This window comes from Suricata suricatta, chromosome 2 (assembly GCF_006229205.1).
Source record: "Suricata suricatta isolate VVHF042 chromosome 2, meerkat_22Aug2017_6uvM2_HiC, whole genome shotgun sequence".
Lineage (NCBI taxonomy): Eukaryota > Metazoa > Chordata > Mammalia > Carnivora > Herpestidae > Suricata > Suricata suricatta.
In genome coordinates, this window is record NC_043701.1 from 114,191,627 (window position 1) to 114,209,212 (window position 17,586).

At 47.1% G+C, this 17,586-nt stretch overlaps 1 protein-coding gene across 1 annotated transcript in view; it reads right to left on the reverse strand.

Annotated features, from left to right (window-relative positions):
• Positions 1–1,746: 1,746 nt before the first annotated feature.
• PAPSS2 (3'-phosphoadenosine 5'-phosphosulfate synthase 2) overlaps positions 1,747–17,586 on the reverse strand; it is a gene marked incomplete at its 5' end in the record, with an annotated part of 78,126 nt that continues 62,286 nt past the window's right edge. The window contains 5 exons of the mRNA XM_029919483.1: positions 1,747–3,564; positions 4,141–4,370; positions 5,693–5,961; positions 7,904–8,039; positions 16,977–17,182. Of these exons, the coding sequence (XP_029775343.1) occupies positions 3,423–3,564; positions 4,141–4,370; positions 5,693–5,961; positions 7,904–8,039; positions 16,977–17,182 (983 nt within the window). The remainder of the gene's footprint in view (positions 3,565–4,140; positions 4,371–5,692; positions 5,962–7,903; positions 8,040–16,976; positions 17,183–17,586) is intronic.

The window sequence follows — 17,586 nt, forward strand, 5'->3', positions numbered from 1 at the left end:
AAACACTTGTAATCCAAAGAATTTGTATATCGAAGCAAATTTCCCCATAAGAAATAATGGAAATTCTGGGGATTCGTTTCACAACCAAAAACATTCATATAAAAATGATTACAATACTGTAATATAATACAAAATGACAAAGAAAAGACAATATAAAAAATAAATTATCCTGCACTTACCTGGTTTTACCTTTGAAAACCTTCGTGGCTGGTGTGAAGGAGACAGGAGAGAGGAGGGTTATTGTGCAGAACGACTTTCACCATCACTAATGGAATCACTGCTATCTGTTGATTCAGTGGAATCTTTTTCTGCATGGGGGCCATTGGATACGCGCACACGGATGTGGACTACAGTACAGTATTAATAAACTCTTGTCCTAGACTGTATTTCATGTAACCGGCATTAAGGCAGCAGAAGAAAGGGACTCTATCCGCAGGCAGCCTGACCTAGAATGAAGCAAAGCATTCCTAAGCGCACTCTTGTCTGGAAAAGCAAAGGGCTGTCCACAGGTGCTTTGAAGTGACAAAAATACATTAGTGCCAGTTACGGACACCTTCCAACGTTCTGAAAGATCACTGATTTCTGCCAACACCACAGCCTGAGACCGAGCATGGGAGGTGATCACCCACAATCCCGCGGAGAGGGAGAGAGAACCACTGGCTCAGTTGTGATCATGTGACATTGTCACAAACTCCTTATATGACAAGACATCGCTTGTTTATAAAGTCAAAATTTATTAGAAATATTTGCTCGTTGGGGCACCTGGGTGGCTCAGTCAGTTAAGTGTCTGACTTCAACTCAGGTCATGATCTCACAGTTCATGGGTTCAAGCCCCACATCAGGCTTGTGCAGACAGCTCAGAGCCTGGAGTCTGCTTTGGATTCTGTGTCTGCCACTATGCCCCTGTCCTGCTCATCCTCTCTCAAAAGTAAATAAACATTAAAAAAAGAAAGAAAAATGTTTGCTCATCTTGGGGAACACTCACAGAACAAGTTGCAATCCACGGTTTTACTGTATTTGGAAGTTCTGCCATTATCTGACCAAATGACTTACATATGCCTTTCCCAGATTCTTTCCCCTGTCCTGTACAGTCTGGCATCCTCCCTGGGCACCTCTTGTATCCATGTCCTTATACATTTCCTGCGCTACTGTGTGCAACTAACTCAGAACAAGTGAGCTGGCTCTGGACGGGAAGCGGGAGGGACGAGGAGCGGCAGCCTCCAGCGGCTTACACCAGTGTTAACACCAGTGTCCTACAAAGTGAGGATCCACAGCACACAGCCTTTGGGGACAGAAGGGAGGCAGCCAGGGAGGGGAAACCCCCAATCTACCAGGTGCCTGCCAGCCTCTGAAGTAGGGATGGAAACAGGTGCCCTTAGATATCTGAGATTCAAGGAGGTACTGGAGTGGATGAAATAAATGCAAAACAGCAGCAAAAATACCACTCCCCACCCTGCTGGTAGAACTCCCTGGGGACGCTTTGAGACAAGGAAGGTTAGAAAGAAAAGAGTCAGATCCTCCTGTAGTGACCTGAGGGGAGTCCCTAAGCTACCAAATCACCCCAGAACACATCAGGAGCTGCTCAGATGCACAGCACGGTTTGCAAAGTGACTCGAACAAAGGCAAACAGCCTCTTCGTTGTGGTGTGAGGGTTGCTGGTGTTCCTCTCCAGTTCTACAAAGTCACACAGCTCTCGGCAGTCATGGGCCAACCCACACTCAGCATCACAGGCAGAAAAGACTCCGCTTCCATTTTGAGAAATTTATTAAAATAAAAACAAGGATCACTTGTCTGTAGAAATAGTCATTTGCACTATGTGTGGTATGAAGAGCAGAAAAGCAATTTTAAATATATATTTTTAAAATCACAAAATATATCAGTTAAGGCACTATATCCTGTCCCGTGTTTTCAATAAATACGCTGTTGTTTTAAAAAGGCAGTAATGAGTACCTCTGATTATTAAATCAATACAAGCACTATTCTAGTAAAGGCAGTTATGTTTTGCTGTGGCCACTGTATGCAATTTATTCTGAAAAGAGCTTTCGTTAGCTAAGATTTGCATTAAAAAATACTGAGAATATGAAAAAATCACAGTTTTCTCTTTCCAGTTTTAAGTCCTCCCAGAGAGACCTAAGTACACAAGGTACTGTTTCTTCATGTATTCTTTAGCAACAAGGAATTCTGCATAAAGTACAAAAGATCACCTCCCAAGAAGTAAAGCCATTGGAGGTTAGGTGTCTTGGCACAGCATAAGTCTTTGGAAAAGTTTTGTTTTGTTTTGTTTTTGCAGCCATACCAAGATCAGCAGCGTTGAGGAAACCCTGGACCTCCTGGCATCCAAGAAGGCTGCTTTGTAAGTGCCCTGGTGCAAGGAATTTGGCCAAGCAACTGAGGGGCATATGTACGGTGCAGACAGCACCAGATGCGGAGTGAAGTGGAGGTGTGCCCACTCAGGGCCCCTGGTACTTACTACACAATGCCAGCGGTGCGTTTTTCGGGCAGCCTCAGCAGCTCATGGAGCACGCACTACACATCATCTAGTGTGGTCCCCGCAAGAGACCAAAGGGTTGGAGGCCACGTTTTCTGCGATCTCCTCCCATCCTGGCAGCTCCCTAGTCTGATGGCATGAACCAGTTTCAGCTGCACCCTCGCCCAGGACACAATGACAGCAAAGAGGAGGGAGATTGACCTGCCGCAACGCACCGGATGGTGGGAGCCCAGCACGCAAATCTTTTGGTCAAAGCGCACGTGGCTCTCCAACTGAAAATCACTGGACTTCGATTATTCACACAAGGGCCCTAAGCCTTCTTTACGAGACAACGTAACTTTCTCAGTGGAACTAAGTTGCATAGATCAGAGATTAAATTCGCATTCCCACACATTTGGTGTCTCCAGGCAGGTGAGCACCATCGGGCAGCAAGGTTGTACAGGGGGTGAAATAGCGGCAGGAATCAGGTGAGCCACACCTCACTTGGGGTGAGGACTTTCTCCCCCTCTTAGGTCGCTCGGACAGAAGAGGTTGCTCACTGGTGTATTTGACTACCATGACACTGGGCGAGCGCAGCTTGGCAAGACTTATGCTGGAAAATACTCTTTTACCTTCTGGCGAGGAAACTAGGCACACGGTCAAAGCATCAAGGAATCTGGGACCTGCCAAATCAGATGCAGTAGAGAATACAAGTAATTTCATCCTGAAATCATAACAGCATTGCTGTCACCTGCTAAGATGTGGTCTTCAGTGTGACTTTCTTTTATATGTTATTGAAGTTGACTTTAAATTAATAGACACAATTTTTACCCTCATCATAAAACATGAAAAATCAGTCACTGAGAAGCAATTCTGTATCAAGCATCTAATCACAAAAATAGAAAAAGGAATCGAAGAGCACTTCAGGAAGAAACTTCTGGAGCTGGAGGACATTTTAGTTGTTCTTCTCCAGGGACCGGTAATAATCCGTCAGGACTTTCCACGCTTTGGGGGCCATGAAGCCGTCCGGGGGATTCTCTCCTTCCCGGGCCAGCCTCCTCATCCGGGTCCCTGAGATGAAGTCAAATTCGTTGTGCCTGTCACAGGACAGCAACACAGAATTCAGAGTAGGTGAGGCACATCGACCCTAAAGATGCCCACAGTAGGTGAGAGGGGTGTTTAGACCCTGTTTTCTCTTTCTGTAAAATGCTGCACCTTCTGGAATGGGCAATTCACTAGATCTTCAGTAAAGGAACTTTCATAAGAAAGGGCGACCAGCGGCAGGTGTGCATTCAACATTTCCTGTGTCCCTGCTCTGTCTTCTGTCCCGCCTGCACTTGTGAACTCTGAATGGGGTGAGGGCACCATGAGTGCTCACTGAGGTATTTTCTACACTAACTTCCTCTGCCTTCATGTGCCAGGCACTTGGTGGGTGTCCAGGAAGACATGTTGAAAGACAGCTATGGACGGACCATATAGTAACATACAAGGCGGCCATGATTGACTTTACAGGGACACACCATGTGTGAGACCCGGTCTTGGCCTTCAGGGAATTTTCATTCCTACTAGGAGAAGGTGGGGATGCCCTGGAGAGCTTGCACAGGGCCAGAGCTTTGCCTTATCATTCTGGTTGAACAGATAATTGGTTAAAGAATTTTCCTCTGGAAACCTACCTTTCTGGATCATAGAAGTCCATGGCTTTCTTGCTTTTGTTGTAGGCAGCCACTCGGAATGGAATGATTTCCACAGAGGTCAGACCAGGGGCCATGCTCAAGACCTTGCCCCCATGAGTGGGTTCATACAGGTCTTTCTTGGTCTCAGGGTGGGGCATTCCAGCAGGGTCCCGGCCCACGATGTAGAAGTTGGCCCCTGCGATCATCCGAGACCTACAGTGCCACTGGACCTACGAGACATCATGGGAGGGAGATGCTGATTGGCACTGGCCAACTCTTGGGTCCCTGTTTACAGAGATGCCTTTATTCTGCTTTAAGAGTAATTCAGTGAGAGGATCACCTAAATAGGTACAGGACATCAGTGGGGTGTCTAAGACCCCAAGCACTTCTTCATGCTTGTTTACATGAGGTAGGGTAGGAGCTTTCAACCCGAATCCCCCGCCTGATAGCCCAGCTTCCTGGAACCTCCCTAGTCGCTCTCTCCAAGCAGGTAGGCAGTCCATTCAGGGACCTCACTGTTCTACAGATCCATGTGAATCTTACTTTCCAGGCCCTCCCTATTCAGAATAAATCACAGCTTAAAGGAAATTTTGCAAGTTCCAACATCTCTGACTATCTGATTGACAATAAGGAGCTGATTCTACACAGACATCGATTCTAGTTCAACACAAACATTGGGATTTCAAAAGGAACTGCCCTCCCTGAAGCTCAGATAGAAATGCAGAGGGTGGAGAAGAGAGCCGGGTGCCGGGCACCGGGCACTTTGATCTGGTTGAAGAGAATTAATTTATTAAACTCAGTTTGGGGCATTCCAAAGGGTTGAGACCCTCGCCATTCATCATACTTCCTGCCAACGTGTTCAAACCCACTACAGTGGTGGTCCAGGAGGACAAAGAAAGTTTCTGTTTGAGGGGCTCTCTGTTATGATCAAAGAGGACACTGAGCTTTTAGAGACCTACTCCCCTTTCTAATGGAGTTCACAGGGAGTGTTTGGTGACTCAGAGTGACTAGAGCTTTGGAAATTGAATACTAGGTTCGCTACAATTTGCCTTATGACCTCAGTTAAACTGCATTATCCTCCTTATCCACACACCAACCTCAATGTTCTCAAAGGCAGCATGTAATAGGCTTGACTTAGTGTTTCTAGCATTTTTACAAATACAGAATGGAAACCTAATGAAGTTGGATAAAGAAGAGCGACCAGGGGGTACCTGGGTGGCTCGGTCGGTTAAGTATCTGACTTCAGCTCAGGTCATGTTCTCATGGCTTGTAATTCAAGTCCCACATCAGGCTCTGTGCTGACAGCTCAGAACCTGGAGCCTGCTTCAGATTCTGGGTCTCTGTCTCTCTGCCCCTCCCCCACTCATGCACTGTCCCTGACTCAAAAATTAAAAAAAATTAAAAAATAAAAAAATTTAAAAAAGAGAGAGAGAAACCAAAAGATTCCAGAATCTGCCCATGAGGGAAGAGGATCCCAGAGCCTCATTTGCTCTTAAGTCAAGTGTGAGCCCACATTCTCGGGGCCCACAGCCTCGCCTGGGGAGCAGCTCACCTCCGTGGGGCCGGCGTACAACATTGGAGACGGGAAGATGGCCACGATGGTTGACTTGGGGTCCAGGACACCTTCCTCAAGCACAGCTGCATGCTGCCTCATGCGCCAGTCCAGGGGCACATCGTCATCCTTGGTCCAGCCACCCAGAGGGTGCAGCAGGAGCACGGGGTGCTTGTAACCCCTCTCCAGGAGCCGGCGGCGGGTGTCCTGCATCAGCAGAGCGTGGCCATTGTGGACGGGGTTGCGCAGCTGGAAGGCAAACACCGCATCTGCGAAAGGAAAGGAGAGAGGCGAGGTGAAGGCAGTGCACACTGTCGCTCGTCCACAAGGACAGACAAGAGGAAATGCAGGGGAAGCTTCCCTCTACTTGTGAGAATTGCTTAATAAAGCCAATTGGACCTTTGATTTTAAAAGAAAGGAAACACAGCTGTCTATAGCTCAGAGCAATTGCTTAGAAAATCATCCGGTGGAACGCCTGGGAGGCTCAGTCAGTTATGCCTCCGACTTTGTTTGGCTCAGGTCATGATCTCACAGTTTGAGAGTTCAAGCCCTCTGTGCTGACAGCTCAGAGCCTGGAGCCTGCTTTAGATTCTGTGTCTCCTTCTCTCTCTGTTCCTCCCCCACTCAGACTCTGTCTCTGTCTCTCTCTCACAAAACTAAATAAAACATTAAAAAAAAAATCATCCAGAGACTCTACCTGGAGTTTTAGGGCTGTTACTCCAAAGGTGCCCACAGTGCCAGCCGCGTTCACGGGGCTGGGACACACAGGCACGAAGCCTTAATGGGAGAGTCTGACTCAGAAAGGAAGACGTTCGTGGCCAGGGCCTTTCTGGCCAAGCACAGCTCAGAACAGAGCCAGTGCAAGTCAGTCCTCAGTTTCCCCTTTACTCCTATGTCGTGTCCCCAGCACGGGAACCACAACCAGTTGACCTTCAACTGTAAAAAAAAAAAAAAAGTCTCCAAAACTACTCCAGTTAATGATGGACGCATGCGTGGCTCAGTTGGTTGAACATCTGAACTCTTGATTTCAGCTCAGGTGATGATCTCATGGTTCGTGGGTTTGAGCCCCACTTCAGGGCTCTGTGTGGACAGTGTGGTGTCTGCTTGGGATTCTCTCTCTCTCTCTCTCTCTCTCTCTGTCCCTCCTTTGCTTGCTCTTTCTCTCAAAATCAATAAATGCAACTTAAAAAAAATGGGCTTCTGAGAACCTTAATTTTTCCTTCTAGTCATGAAAGAAATATTATGGAAAACTTGGGAAATACAGAAAAGCCAAAAACAGGATATAAAAACCACTTACAATCCTCTCAATGACATTTTCCTCTCTCTTTTTAAAAATATGTACAGTGAGGGGGAAAGAGAGTGGGGGGAGTGAGGGACACAGATCAAGGGAGACTACTGAATACTGAAAACGAACCATGGACTGAAGGGGGAGGGCGAGCGAGGGAGGGGGTGATGGTCATGGTGGGGGGCACTTGTGGGGAGAAGCACTGGGTGTTATATGGAAACCAATTTGACAACAAACTATTAAAAAAGTTATGTACAGTGAAAATCTTCCTGTCCCTTGGTCTTAACTCTGTGCCCAACAGGCAGCCGCTGGCCCCTGTGGTTTGGTGCACATGCGAAGAGACCTTGGTTTCTAACACAGAGGAGCTTAGGATTTTAAGAAAAAATATTATATTTTATTTTGTTTTCCAAAATTATGCTGTACATGTTCTGCGACTTGCGGTTTTGGCTATTAAACACACTTGGGGTATTTTTCTGTGTCTGTGCATATGTTAATGGCTGCAACTATTTCAATATATGGATATACCTCCACCTTATAAACTGATTCCAGTCTGTATCAATACACAGGCTGATAGAGGCTTCCAGCTTTGCAAAACTTTAAGCATGTGGGGGCACCTGGGAGGCTCAGTTGTTTAAGCATCAGATTCTTGGTTTTGGCTAAGCTCATGATCTCCTGGTTCATGAGTTCGAGTCCTGAATCAGCCTCCGCACTGAGCTTGGAGCCTGCTTGGGATTTTGTCCCTCCCTCTCTCTCTGCCCCTCCCCTGCTCGCTCTTTCTTCTCTCCACACCCCCCCATAAATAAATTTTAAAAAACTACTAAAATTTTTTTTAAAAATAATAAACGTGCCAGTCCCTGGTATCTTTAATTCTGTAATGGGAAGGTGGCGAGGGGCATTAACAAACATGCCCAGGCCAGCCTACTTACCAGCATTCATTTCTTTACATTTCTGCTTGAGCTCCAGAGGCGTCAGGCGGTACTGGTCCAGCCCGTCATTCCACCGGATTCTCTCCAGCACCTGCAGGTCTCCACCAACCAGCCAATCCCCACTTTCCATCACCATCTAGAAAGGTAGAGTTGTTGATTGGCTTCTATTTTATTTTATTTTATTTTTTTAAATGTTTTCTTTATTTTAGATAAGAGAGAGACAGAGCATGAGAGGGGGAGGGGCAGAGAGAGAAGGAGACACAGAACGGGAAGCAGGCTCCAGGCTCTGAGCTAGCTGTCAGCACAGAGCCCGACGCGGGGCTCGAACCCATGAGCATTAAGATCATAACCTGAGCCGAAGTTGGAGGCTTAACCGACTGAGCCACCCAGGCGCCCCTGGCTTCTATTTTACCTGAAAAAAAAAAACCTGTTCTCCTGAACCGAGGATTACTGTTAGAGAGCTGCCTTCAGCTCGTGCGCATTTCTAGCTCAGTCCTGCCCAAACCGTGTGGCCTCTCAGCCCCTTTACACTTTTAAGAATTACTGAGGACCCCCAAAGAGCTTTAATTTATATGGCTCATATCTAGTATATGTTCCATATTAGAAATTAAAACTGGAAAATTTTTAAAATATTTACTAATTTGCTTAAAATTAACAAAATAAACCTGCATATTAATATAAGTAACATTTTATTTTTAGTGAAAAATAAATGTTTGCAAAAATAAAAAAAGGAAGAGAAAGATGCCTTGTTTTTCATGTTTTCAAATCTCTTTAATGTCTACTTGACAGAAGGCAGTGAGGAGCACTTCGGAGGCTCAGTCAGGTAAGCATCCGAATCTTGATTTTGACTCAGTTCATGGTCTCAGTGGTTCGTAAGTTCAAGCCTCTCATTGGGCTCCATGCTGACAGTGTGGAGCCTGCTTGAGATTCACTCTCTCCCTCTTTCTCTGCCCCTCCTTCTCTCTCAAAATAAATTTTAAAAAATTAAAAAATGGAGAAATTTCCACATTTATTCATAACACCATGGCCCTCATCAAACAATTTTTTAAGTACTGGGAAGATGCCAAACTCGCTATGGCAAATAAAAGCTTTCCAATATGTTTTGTTTGAAAGCTCAGTTTGAAATCATTGGCAACCAATATCCCTCTGTTGTTTTCCTTGAAGTGATGGGTTCACTTTTTTGTTTTTTTGTTTTTGTTTTTTTTAGTATCTGTCAAATACTCAAGTCTGAGTAGCTATAGTTTGTCAGTCCTTCAAGCAAAAACAGCATCCCATGAAGAAACGCGGCTGGTTCTGCTTGCAGCTCAGATGCCCTACTGAATCTCCCGAGACCCCCGCCGTGTATCCGCGCATGTGGCCCAGCGCTCCCGTGTGCTGCCCGACACAAACCTTCTTTCTTAACGTTTTGAGTTTTGAGAGAGAGAGAGCATGAGCAGGGGAGAAACAGAGAGAGAGGGAGACACAGAATTTGAAGCAGGCTCAAGGTAGTTCTCAAATTCGCAAACTGGGGCGTGAGCCAAAGCTGGACGCCTAGTGATACAGACTATTAAAAGGACATGATCAAGTCTCCAGATGCAGTAATTGTTTTTACAGCTCCATCAAGAACATTCTTGGGACACCTGGGTGGCTCAGTTGGTTAAGCGTCTGACTTCAAGTCAGGTCATAATCTCACAGCTTGTGAGTTCGAGCCCCGTGTCGGGCTCTGTGCTGACAGCCCAGAGTCTATGTCTTCTTCTCTCTGTACCTCTCTATCTTGTGCTCTCTCTCAAAGATAATAAATAAATAAACATCAAAAAAAAAAAAAAAAAGATCTTCCTCAGCTGAGGTTGGCGCTGTTTCTCCTGCTAGTGTGTGTAGCGAGGGGCACAACCCGGCTGTGGCCAGCGGTCTCCGTCCCCAGTCTGAGGAGCCAGCAGTTTCACTCGCCACTGCTGCCGCACCCTCCGTGCCCACGACAGCACGGTGAAGACAGCAATTAAGGGCTCAGGATTCTGAACCCAGTTTTGCGATTGGGGTTCTGTGACAAGGTCTTAGGGACACCCAGTGTTCTGGGGGCCACTCTCTGAGGACCACTGCTGGCACATTCCTAATACATCAAGCTGTATGTATTAGGAATGTATTAGTCTAAATATTTTAGACTTTTTTCAAAAGGACCCAAAATAGAGAAGCTGGGAAAAAAAAATCAGGCAAGTTGTTTTCTACCAGTTAATTAATTATTGCTAAGCATACTTTCTAAGGGAGCTCTCAAAAGAAGCATCTTTCTTAGATATCCCTAACTTGAAAACAAAAGAAAATATCCAGAAAGCAGCAATGTAGACAATTCCACATCCAAGGCTAAGCACAGTCTAATTAGCTAAAATCTTCTTTTTCTCAAATAATCTTTGATAAGGGCGCCAAGGCCACTAAATGGAGAAAGAGCAGTCTATCTGGCAAACAGTGTAAAGAAAACCAGATATCCACAGATAAAGGAATAGAGTTAGAGCCATATTTTATACCCTGTAAAAAATTAACTCAAAATGGATTAAAGGCCTAAATGTAAGATCTAAAACTATAAAACTCCTAGAAGAAAACACAGAGGAGAAGCTTCATGACCTTGGACATGGCAATAGTTTCTTGGATAGGACACCAAAAAGCACAGGTGACAAAACAAAAATAGATATGAGACTACTTCAAACTTAAAAACTTGTGTACCTCAAAAAACACAACCAACAGAGTATAAAGTCAACCTATAGAATGGGAGAAAATATTTGCAAATCATCTAATGGGGGTTAATGTTCCAAACATATTTTTAAAAAGTCCTACAACTCAACAACAAAAGATTAAATAACCTGGTTTTTTAAATGGGTGGAAGTCTTGAATAGATGTTTCTCCAGAGAGAATATACAGATGGCCAACAGGATAGGAAAAGACGCTCAGCATCACCACTCATCAGAAACATGCAAACCTGATCCCCATTGGGATGGCTACTGTCGATAGCAGAAGATGTCAAGTGTTGGCAAGGATGTGGACAAGTCAGACTATTTGTGCCCTGTTGGTGGTACAATGGTGCAGCCATGGTGGAAACCCGTACGGAGTTTCTTCAAAAAATTAGAACATGTAACTAACTACCATATGATCCACCAATCCACCTTCTGGGCATATATCTAAGAGAATTGAAAGCAAGATCTTGAAGAGGTTTGCATGCCTGTGTTCATAAAAACACTATTCACAAAAGCCAAGAGGTAGAAGTTGTCCAAGGACCCATCAGCAGAGGAATGGAAAAAACATGAATGTTGCACATGCAGACAACAGGATATTATTTAGTCTTAAAAATGAAGAACCTTCTGTCCCAAGCTATGGTATGGATGAACTTTGGAGATACTTTGCTAAATGAAATAAGCCATTCACAGAAAAGATTAATACTCTATCATCCCACTCACGGGAGGTATCTAAAACTAGTCAAATTCATAGAAACAGCCAATAGGAGGGTTGCTACCTGGGAGGGGGAGGGGAGTTGCTGTTTGATGGGTATAGAGTTTCAGATTTGCCAGGTGAAAATGTTCTGGAACTCCATTTCACAACAAAGTGAAAAGACTTAACACTCCTGAATGGTATGCTCAAAAATGCTTAAGATAAATGTTAGGTTATATGCTTTTGGCATAGATGAGTTGATAGATTATGACCCGTTTTTCACTCACTGTGGATCTCCGTGAGGTTACTATTAATACCCTCACTTGTCAAAGTTTCAGTTGAAAAGGTGACTTTGGGAGAGGGTGAATGAGGAACAGAAAATGGAGACCTTTAGGAAACACCATGTACACAGTCTCCCACCATTGATGACCCAACTCTGCCTCCCTGAGGTTGTGCCCTTTCTGTCAGGGCAAAGAAGCCTCAGTGGGCAGGCGCACTCAGAGACTACATCTCCAAGGTCTGGGTCATGACCTGTGCACCTGGGACTCCAGGATTCCCTGCGCAGGGAGCCCTGAGCTGGCTCCCAAGAGACAGAGCACTTCATCCCCCAGCCGGTCTTCCCAGGGTGGACCCCGCAGCCAGGGCAGTGCTGGTTCTGGAGACTGGCCAAGTGAGGGGAATCCCCCAGGGGGTGTGGCTGGAGCTCGGACACCCAGCCTGGGGCGCCCTCCTGGCGTGGGACAAGGCCAAGGATATAGAAGGAAGGAGGGTTCCTTGCAGGTCAAGAGTCAACCCTTCACACAGCACCATGTTCTGGTGCAGAATCAAGAAGCTTACCTTGGAATCTGTGAGAAAAGAAGGATGGGACGCATCTTATCTGACAGTTTGTGAGTTAAGTATGTAAGCTTTAAATACGGTACACAGGCTTCTGTTTGTAGGCTTGCCCCAGGCCCCACAAATGTTAGGAGTGAGCCTGGCGTGAGGAATGGCCATAGGAATGAAAAGGAGAACAAGCCAGTGCGGGATGGAGGGAGGGAAGACCCCTCGGGCCTGACAGGACACACGGTGTCAAGGTGTCATCACCCACTTGGTGATGTCCAACCCTGGGTCACAAGGCGCACCTTCAACTCACACAGTGCTGCGTGTCAGTTACATCTCAATAAGGCTGGGGAAAGTAGAAAAACATGACCTTTGTTTTGTCTATAAACCTAAATATGCCCCATATAAAGCTGTGATCAGTTACAACCTACAACCTCATAAAGCAAGGGTCTCAGTCGCCGAGATGGACGCTATAGAAGGTCCAACTCCACAATCAGTTAATGATCTCATAACCCTTCCACTGATCAAATTCCATAACTGCTCTTGCACCGTCCAAGGACAAGTGGCCACCTGTAAAGTCAGCTGAGGGGAGTAGAGAGAGAAAGCCCATGGATTGAAAGTGCCGCATTCGAAGACGCCAAGGCACCAAAGGCCTGTGTACCCCTGGTCACATCCCATTGTGGCCAGACACTGGCGCTTATAATGACTTGCATTCCATCGGGGCTCAGGATCTGGGGCACTGGGATACAGTCATGGCTCTCAAAAGAGGGCGATTTTGCCCCTCCTGGTGACATTCGACAATATCTGAAGGCCATTTTGATTCTCATGCTGGGGGCGGGGAAGGGTGTGCTATTGGCATCGAGTACAATGAGGCCAGCAATGCTACTACATACCCAGCACAGCACGGGACAGTCCCCACAGCAGAGAACTGTCCCAATGTCAATAGTGCTGTGGGTGAGAAACTCTGGGTAGAGAGGGTGATTTTCAAGAGATTCGGTTGCACGGCCCCCTTTCTGAACTCGGTGCCAAGGAAAATCACTTAATAAAATAATGTCAGGTATGCTTACCTGTGCATTTACTTTCTCTTCATTGCCCCTGTCAGGCTACAGACAAAATTTTTAAAGACAACACCCCAGTAATGAGTGCAGTAACTCATTCTGGACGCTAGGGGTCCACGCCATATCGTTCTGCTGGTGAAGGCACCGGTGAACCAACCTGATTCACAAACTAGGCCTGTGTCTGTCTGAAAAGCAGTGCTCAAACTATGCTTCGGGCATTTTTGAGTCGGGGAGGGGGCAAATGGCATATCTCTCCCCAAAATGGTCCAACGAGCCCCGGAACTGGGATCCCACTACCAGGCTGGGAGGTTCAGTGGCTCTGCCCAATCTCCCAGCCCCCTCCTGCTCCCAAGCCTCCTGCCAAAGGCAGGCAAGAGAATGCGGCTGCAGAGACCTGCACACACCACACGGGGAGCAATGAGGAACAGGCTTGGTTGGTGGGCGGGGGAAGAACAGGGCAGTGAAAGGGGAGCCGGGCGAGGCAACAGAAATGCAGAAAAGGAGAACAGGGTCCAGAGATCAGCATTAAGAGGCAGAGACGACAAGGTGGTGCACATGGAGAATATATGTCCATTTCTGTGCTGTCTGTCCACATCAGGGAGTGCTGGGGCCCAAAGGAGATTGGAGGGGATGGAGAGGATGGGGACTTCAAGCGTCATTTGCAGACGGGAGAAGAGGCAGAGCTCAAGTGTGCACAGCTGTCTCCCATACGGCAGAACAGGGCACCCAGAACCCCCAGGTCCTCTCCAAACCAGGCTGTTCCTCCACTGTACCTGCCAACGAGCATGGGCACTGCCTTCAGAGGGACCTACACTCTGGCTCCACACAGTCTCCAGCCATGGCACTGTTGGGGGCTCCATGGAGAACAAGACAGACTGAGATGTGGCAGGAGAGTACAAAGTGACAAACCAGTGGGGCAGGTGGGGCAGGTGGGGCAGGACGAGGGCAAGGTCAAGGTGAACTGCCCCGCACATGGTGGAACAGCAGAGAAGTGAACAAGTTCAACCAATACCTGGAAGGAGCATCACCAGGACCCAGTTGCTGAATGACGGAGGGAGGTAGAAGAAGCGAGGTGGGCACCCAGGATGTGGATGGGGACCGAGGCTGGGGAGGCATTGGGTATGCGGGTGTCAGGTGCTTGCAGGAAACTGCTCCGAAGAATTATCTTAACCCCGTGGTTCCTAACCTCCCTGGACTCATGCTAGCACCCAGAAGTGACCTGGCCAATTACATCAGACTCTGCGAGGGGGGGGAGCTTGGGAGGCTCCCCAGGTGACGCCGGTGACCTAACACCACATGGTGTACGTTGCAGACCCAGGGATGCAGACTTTCTCACTCCTACCCCTCATTGGGAAGCCGTGCTCCGTGTGGTTGGTTTCTACGTCCATAAATGGGATTAATGATTCTTTGGTGCTTCCCAAGAATAATCACTGCGCGAAATAATCAGTGCGTGGAAGGGCTCTGGGAGCAGGGCTGGAAGGCAACGGCAGGGCTCCTCTGGGCGTTAGTTCTGCAACTGCCACCTGCTCCTCATGACCTCACCTGACCTCCTGTCACATGGTTCCAGTGAGCGACTCAATGAGTGGGGGACTAGGGTGGAGGGTGTTCGGGGGAGCTGAGGAAGCAGACCATCCCAAGGCAGCTGACCATCCCCCATGCAAATATCACTCCCAGGGTCAAGTGCAAATACAAGGCCACAGTTAGCTTTCAGAAGGGGTGACTTTTGGAAGTTTTGGGTAAAAAAGAAAACTAACATCTTTAAGTGTTACTGTAAATTTCAAGGTGCTAAAAACAAAGGCGCAACAAGAAGAGCCCCTTCCCCCCAATAAATCACAGGTGTTGGTGTCTGGTAGACACGGAGTGTAATAGCTCCAGTGAACGGCTCCCTCTGCCTGGTGTCCAGGGCCCATTCCCCGCCGTCAGCTCACTGGATGTTCACAGAGTCCCCTCTGATGATCTAACAGGAGGGCCACTGACTATATTACCAAGACCACAGGTCATGCCTGGCTTCTAAGAAATTCTGAGCTCTGCGACACCTGGGTGGCTCAGTTGGTTAAGCATCTGGCTTCAGCACGGGTCATAATCTCACAGTTCATGAGTTCAAGCCCTGCATCGGGGCTCAGCACTGACAATGCAGAACCTGCTTGGGATTCTCTCTCCCTCTCTCTGTGCCCCTCCCCTGTGCTCACTTGCTCTCTCTCTCTCTCCTTCTCTAAACAAACAAACAAACAAACAAACAAACAAAACAAAAAAATCCTGAGCTCCATGTGCCAACACATGTTGCAAGGCAAAATGAAAAGAATTGTTTCAAGCTTCCTTATGTTTTTGTTTTTTGTTTTTAGTGCTTATCATGTAGAGGTGGATGACAGGCCCAGAGATTGGAAATTTCCGCAGTAGGAGGATAAAAGGTCACTGTCATTCATTCCTTAGGTCACTGACCGAAGATAAACTCCCAACCCTGTGCAATGACGATCTGGAAATAAATGAACCACGGGCATGATCGAGGCCTAGGACACAGTTCCTGAAATCAGCATCCAGCCATTTCAAGGACTGTCCGCCAGCCTCTGGGACAGACTTTGTTCAAATGACTTTGAGCTGGATGTGCATGAAGATTGAAGATGCTTAATCTGCAGACAGATCGTTGTGTCCGGTAAGTGAAAAGCAACCCATTAACCTCTTGTGTTGAGAGGCTGGCACGTCACCGGGGGCCTTGAAAGAGCCCTTCCTACCTTGCCACGTTTCACAACTAAAGGAAACAAAACAAAACAAACATTTGCCCAATCAATTCCAATAGATGTGTTCAAACAGCCAATTTCTAGGGTCATGTGACTGGGGGAGATCCTAGAGTTTTTTGAGTCTGGCCCCTCTTATCAATGAAGAAACTGAGGCCCAGACCTTGTCTGATCAGTCACAAGGCTTCTCAGCGTCTCCTGGGCTTCAGATTGCTCTTTGTCCCATGAACTTTCTGAAAGTTAGTTACTCCAGCTGGGAAAGCTGGTAAGTCAAATTCCTAGTGTAGGCCTTTTTAAAAATCCAATCGTAATGCTCAGATCTTGAGGGAGGGATGGCTTCTGCATTCAGTTTCACATGCTTTTCTTTATGTGAAATGAACCACACCCAGTAATTCCATGATATTTTCCATTCCTGCCCACCCCCACACCCCCACACCAAGTAGAGGTGGTGAAGAAATCCCAGGAAGATTAGGCTATTTTGCCTGTAGGCAGGATGGACTCAAGATGATCTGAATCAGATGACCACACTTTTCAATCTTAAAATAGCCACTGACGAAAATGTGCTACTTCCCTCTGGAAACCCTGCCACCATGTGCGCTTTTGTTTACTGAAGAGATGTCAGTGACCCCGGCTCAACAGGCCACAGAGCATGAACTTGGAGTCTCTTGCCAGGGTTTGATTGGGCCCATTCTGCATGAAGGAATGTGCTTCCCCAGTGAATGGTCACAACGGAAAGCACCATGAGCCTTAGTTCAGCGCACAGCTGAGGCTCTGACTTCTGCCCTTTACTCAACGATACCCAGTCAAGTTGTTTCCCATTTAGCTGAGGGAGCCACCATCACGGCACGGGAGTGCTCCATGGACCATTCGGGGCAGCCCTCAAACAGGAAGACATTTCTCTGCCCCTTTCTAAGAAATCTCCCAAGGCAAAGCCTGCAAGTCCTTTCTTAGAAATGCATTCCTCCATCTACACCGGTGTCTCAAAGTCCTTCGTGTAGGAATAAAAAAAAAAAATGCTATTTGTCCTAAATTGAAAGAGAACAAGAAAGCCCTTCTAAAGATCTTGCAACTCACTTTGATATGGGGGTGTTTGGCACACGCTGTCCCCCACACACGGGAACAACGCTCCTCCTTTCTGTGTTCGTAGAATTCAGGGTCTCGTAAGATGGCTACTCTCCGTCCATTGTGTGTCAGGACAAACTCACTGCGTCCCTCCAGCCGCGTCTTATCATCCGCAGAGACAGGTAGTACAATGGGGATGCTCATGTTGATCACTCCATCTGTAGAAAGAGGCACAGGATGGGTGAACATGGGATCCAAGGTGTGCCATCCTTGAAGGATGACTCGAATGTGCATAATGTCCATTCGGATCATTTCCTGCAAAGGACACAAAGACCTGAATCCTACATGGCTGTGTTGGCTGCACCAACTTCTCAAGAGTCTATGACAAACTACATGGCAATGAGAGGGAATGACTTTTGGCCCTTTGTAGGAAAGTGGATGGACCTTGAGGGTGTCATGCTGAGCGAAGTAAGCCAGGCAGAGAAGGACAGAAACCATATGTTTGCACTCATAGGTCTAGCAGGAAAACAGGAGAGACCTAATGGAGAACCAGGGGGAGCGGAGGAGGGAGAGAGAGTTGGGGAGAGAGAGGGATGCAAAACTTGAGAGACTATTGAATGCT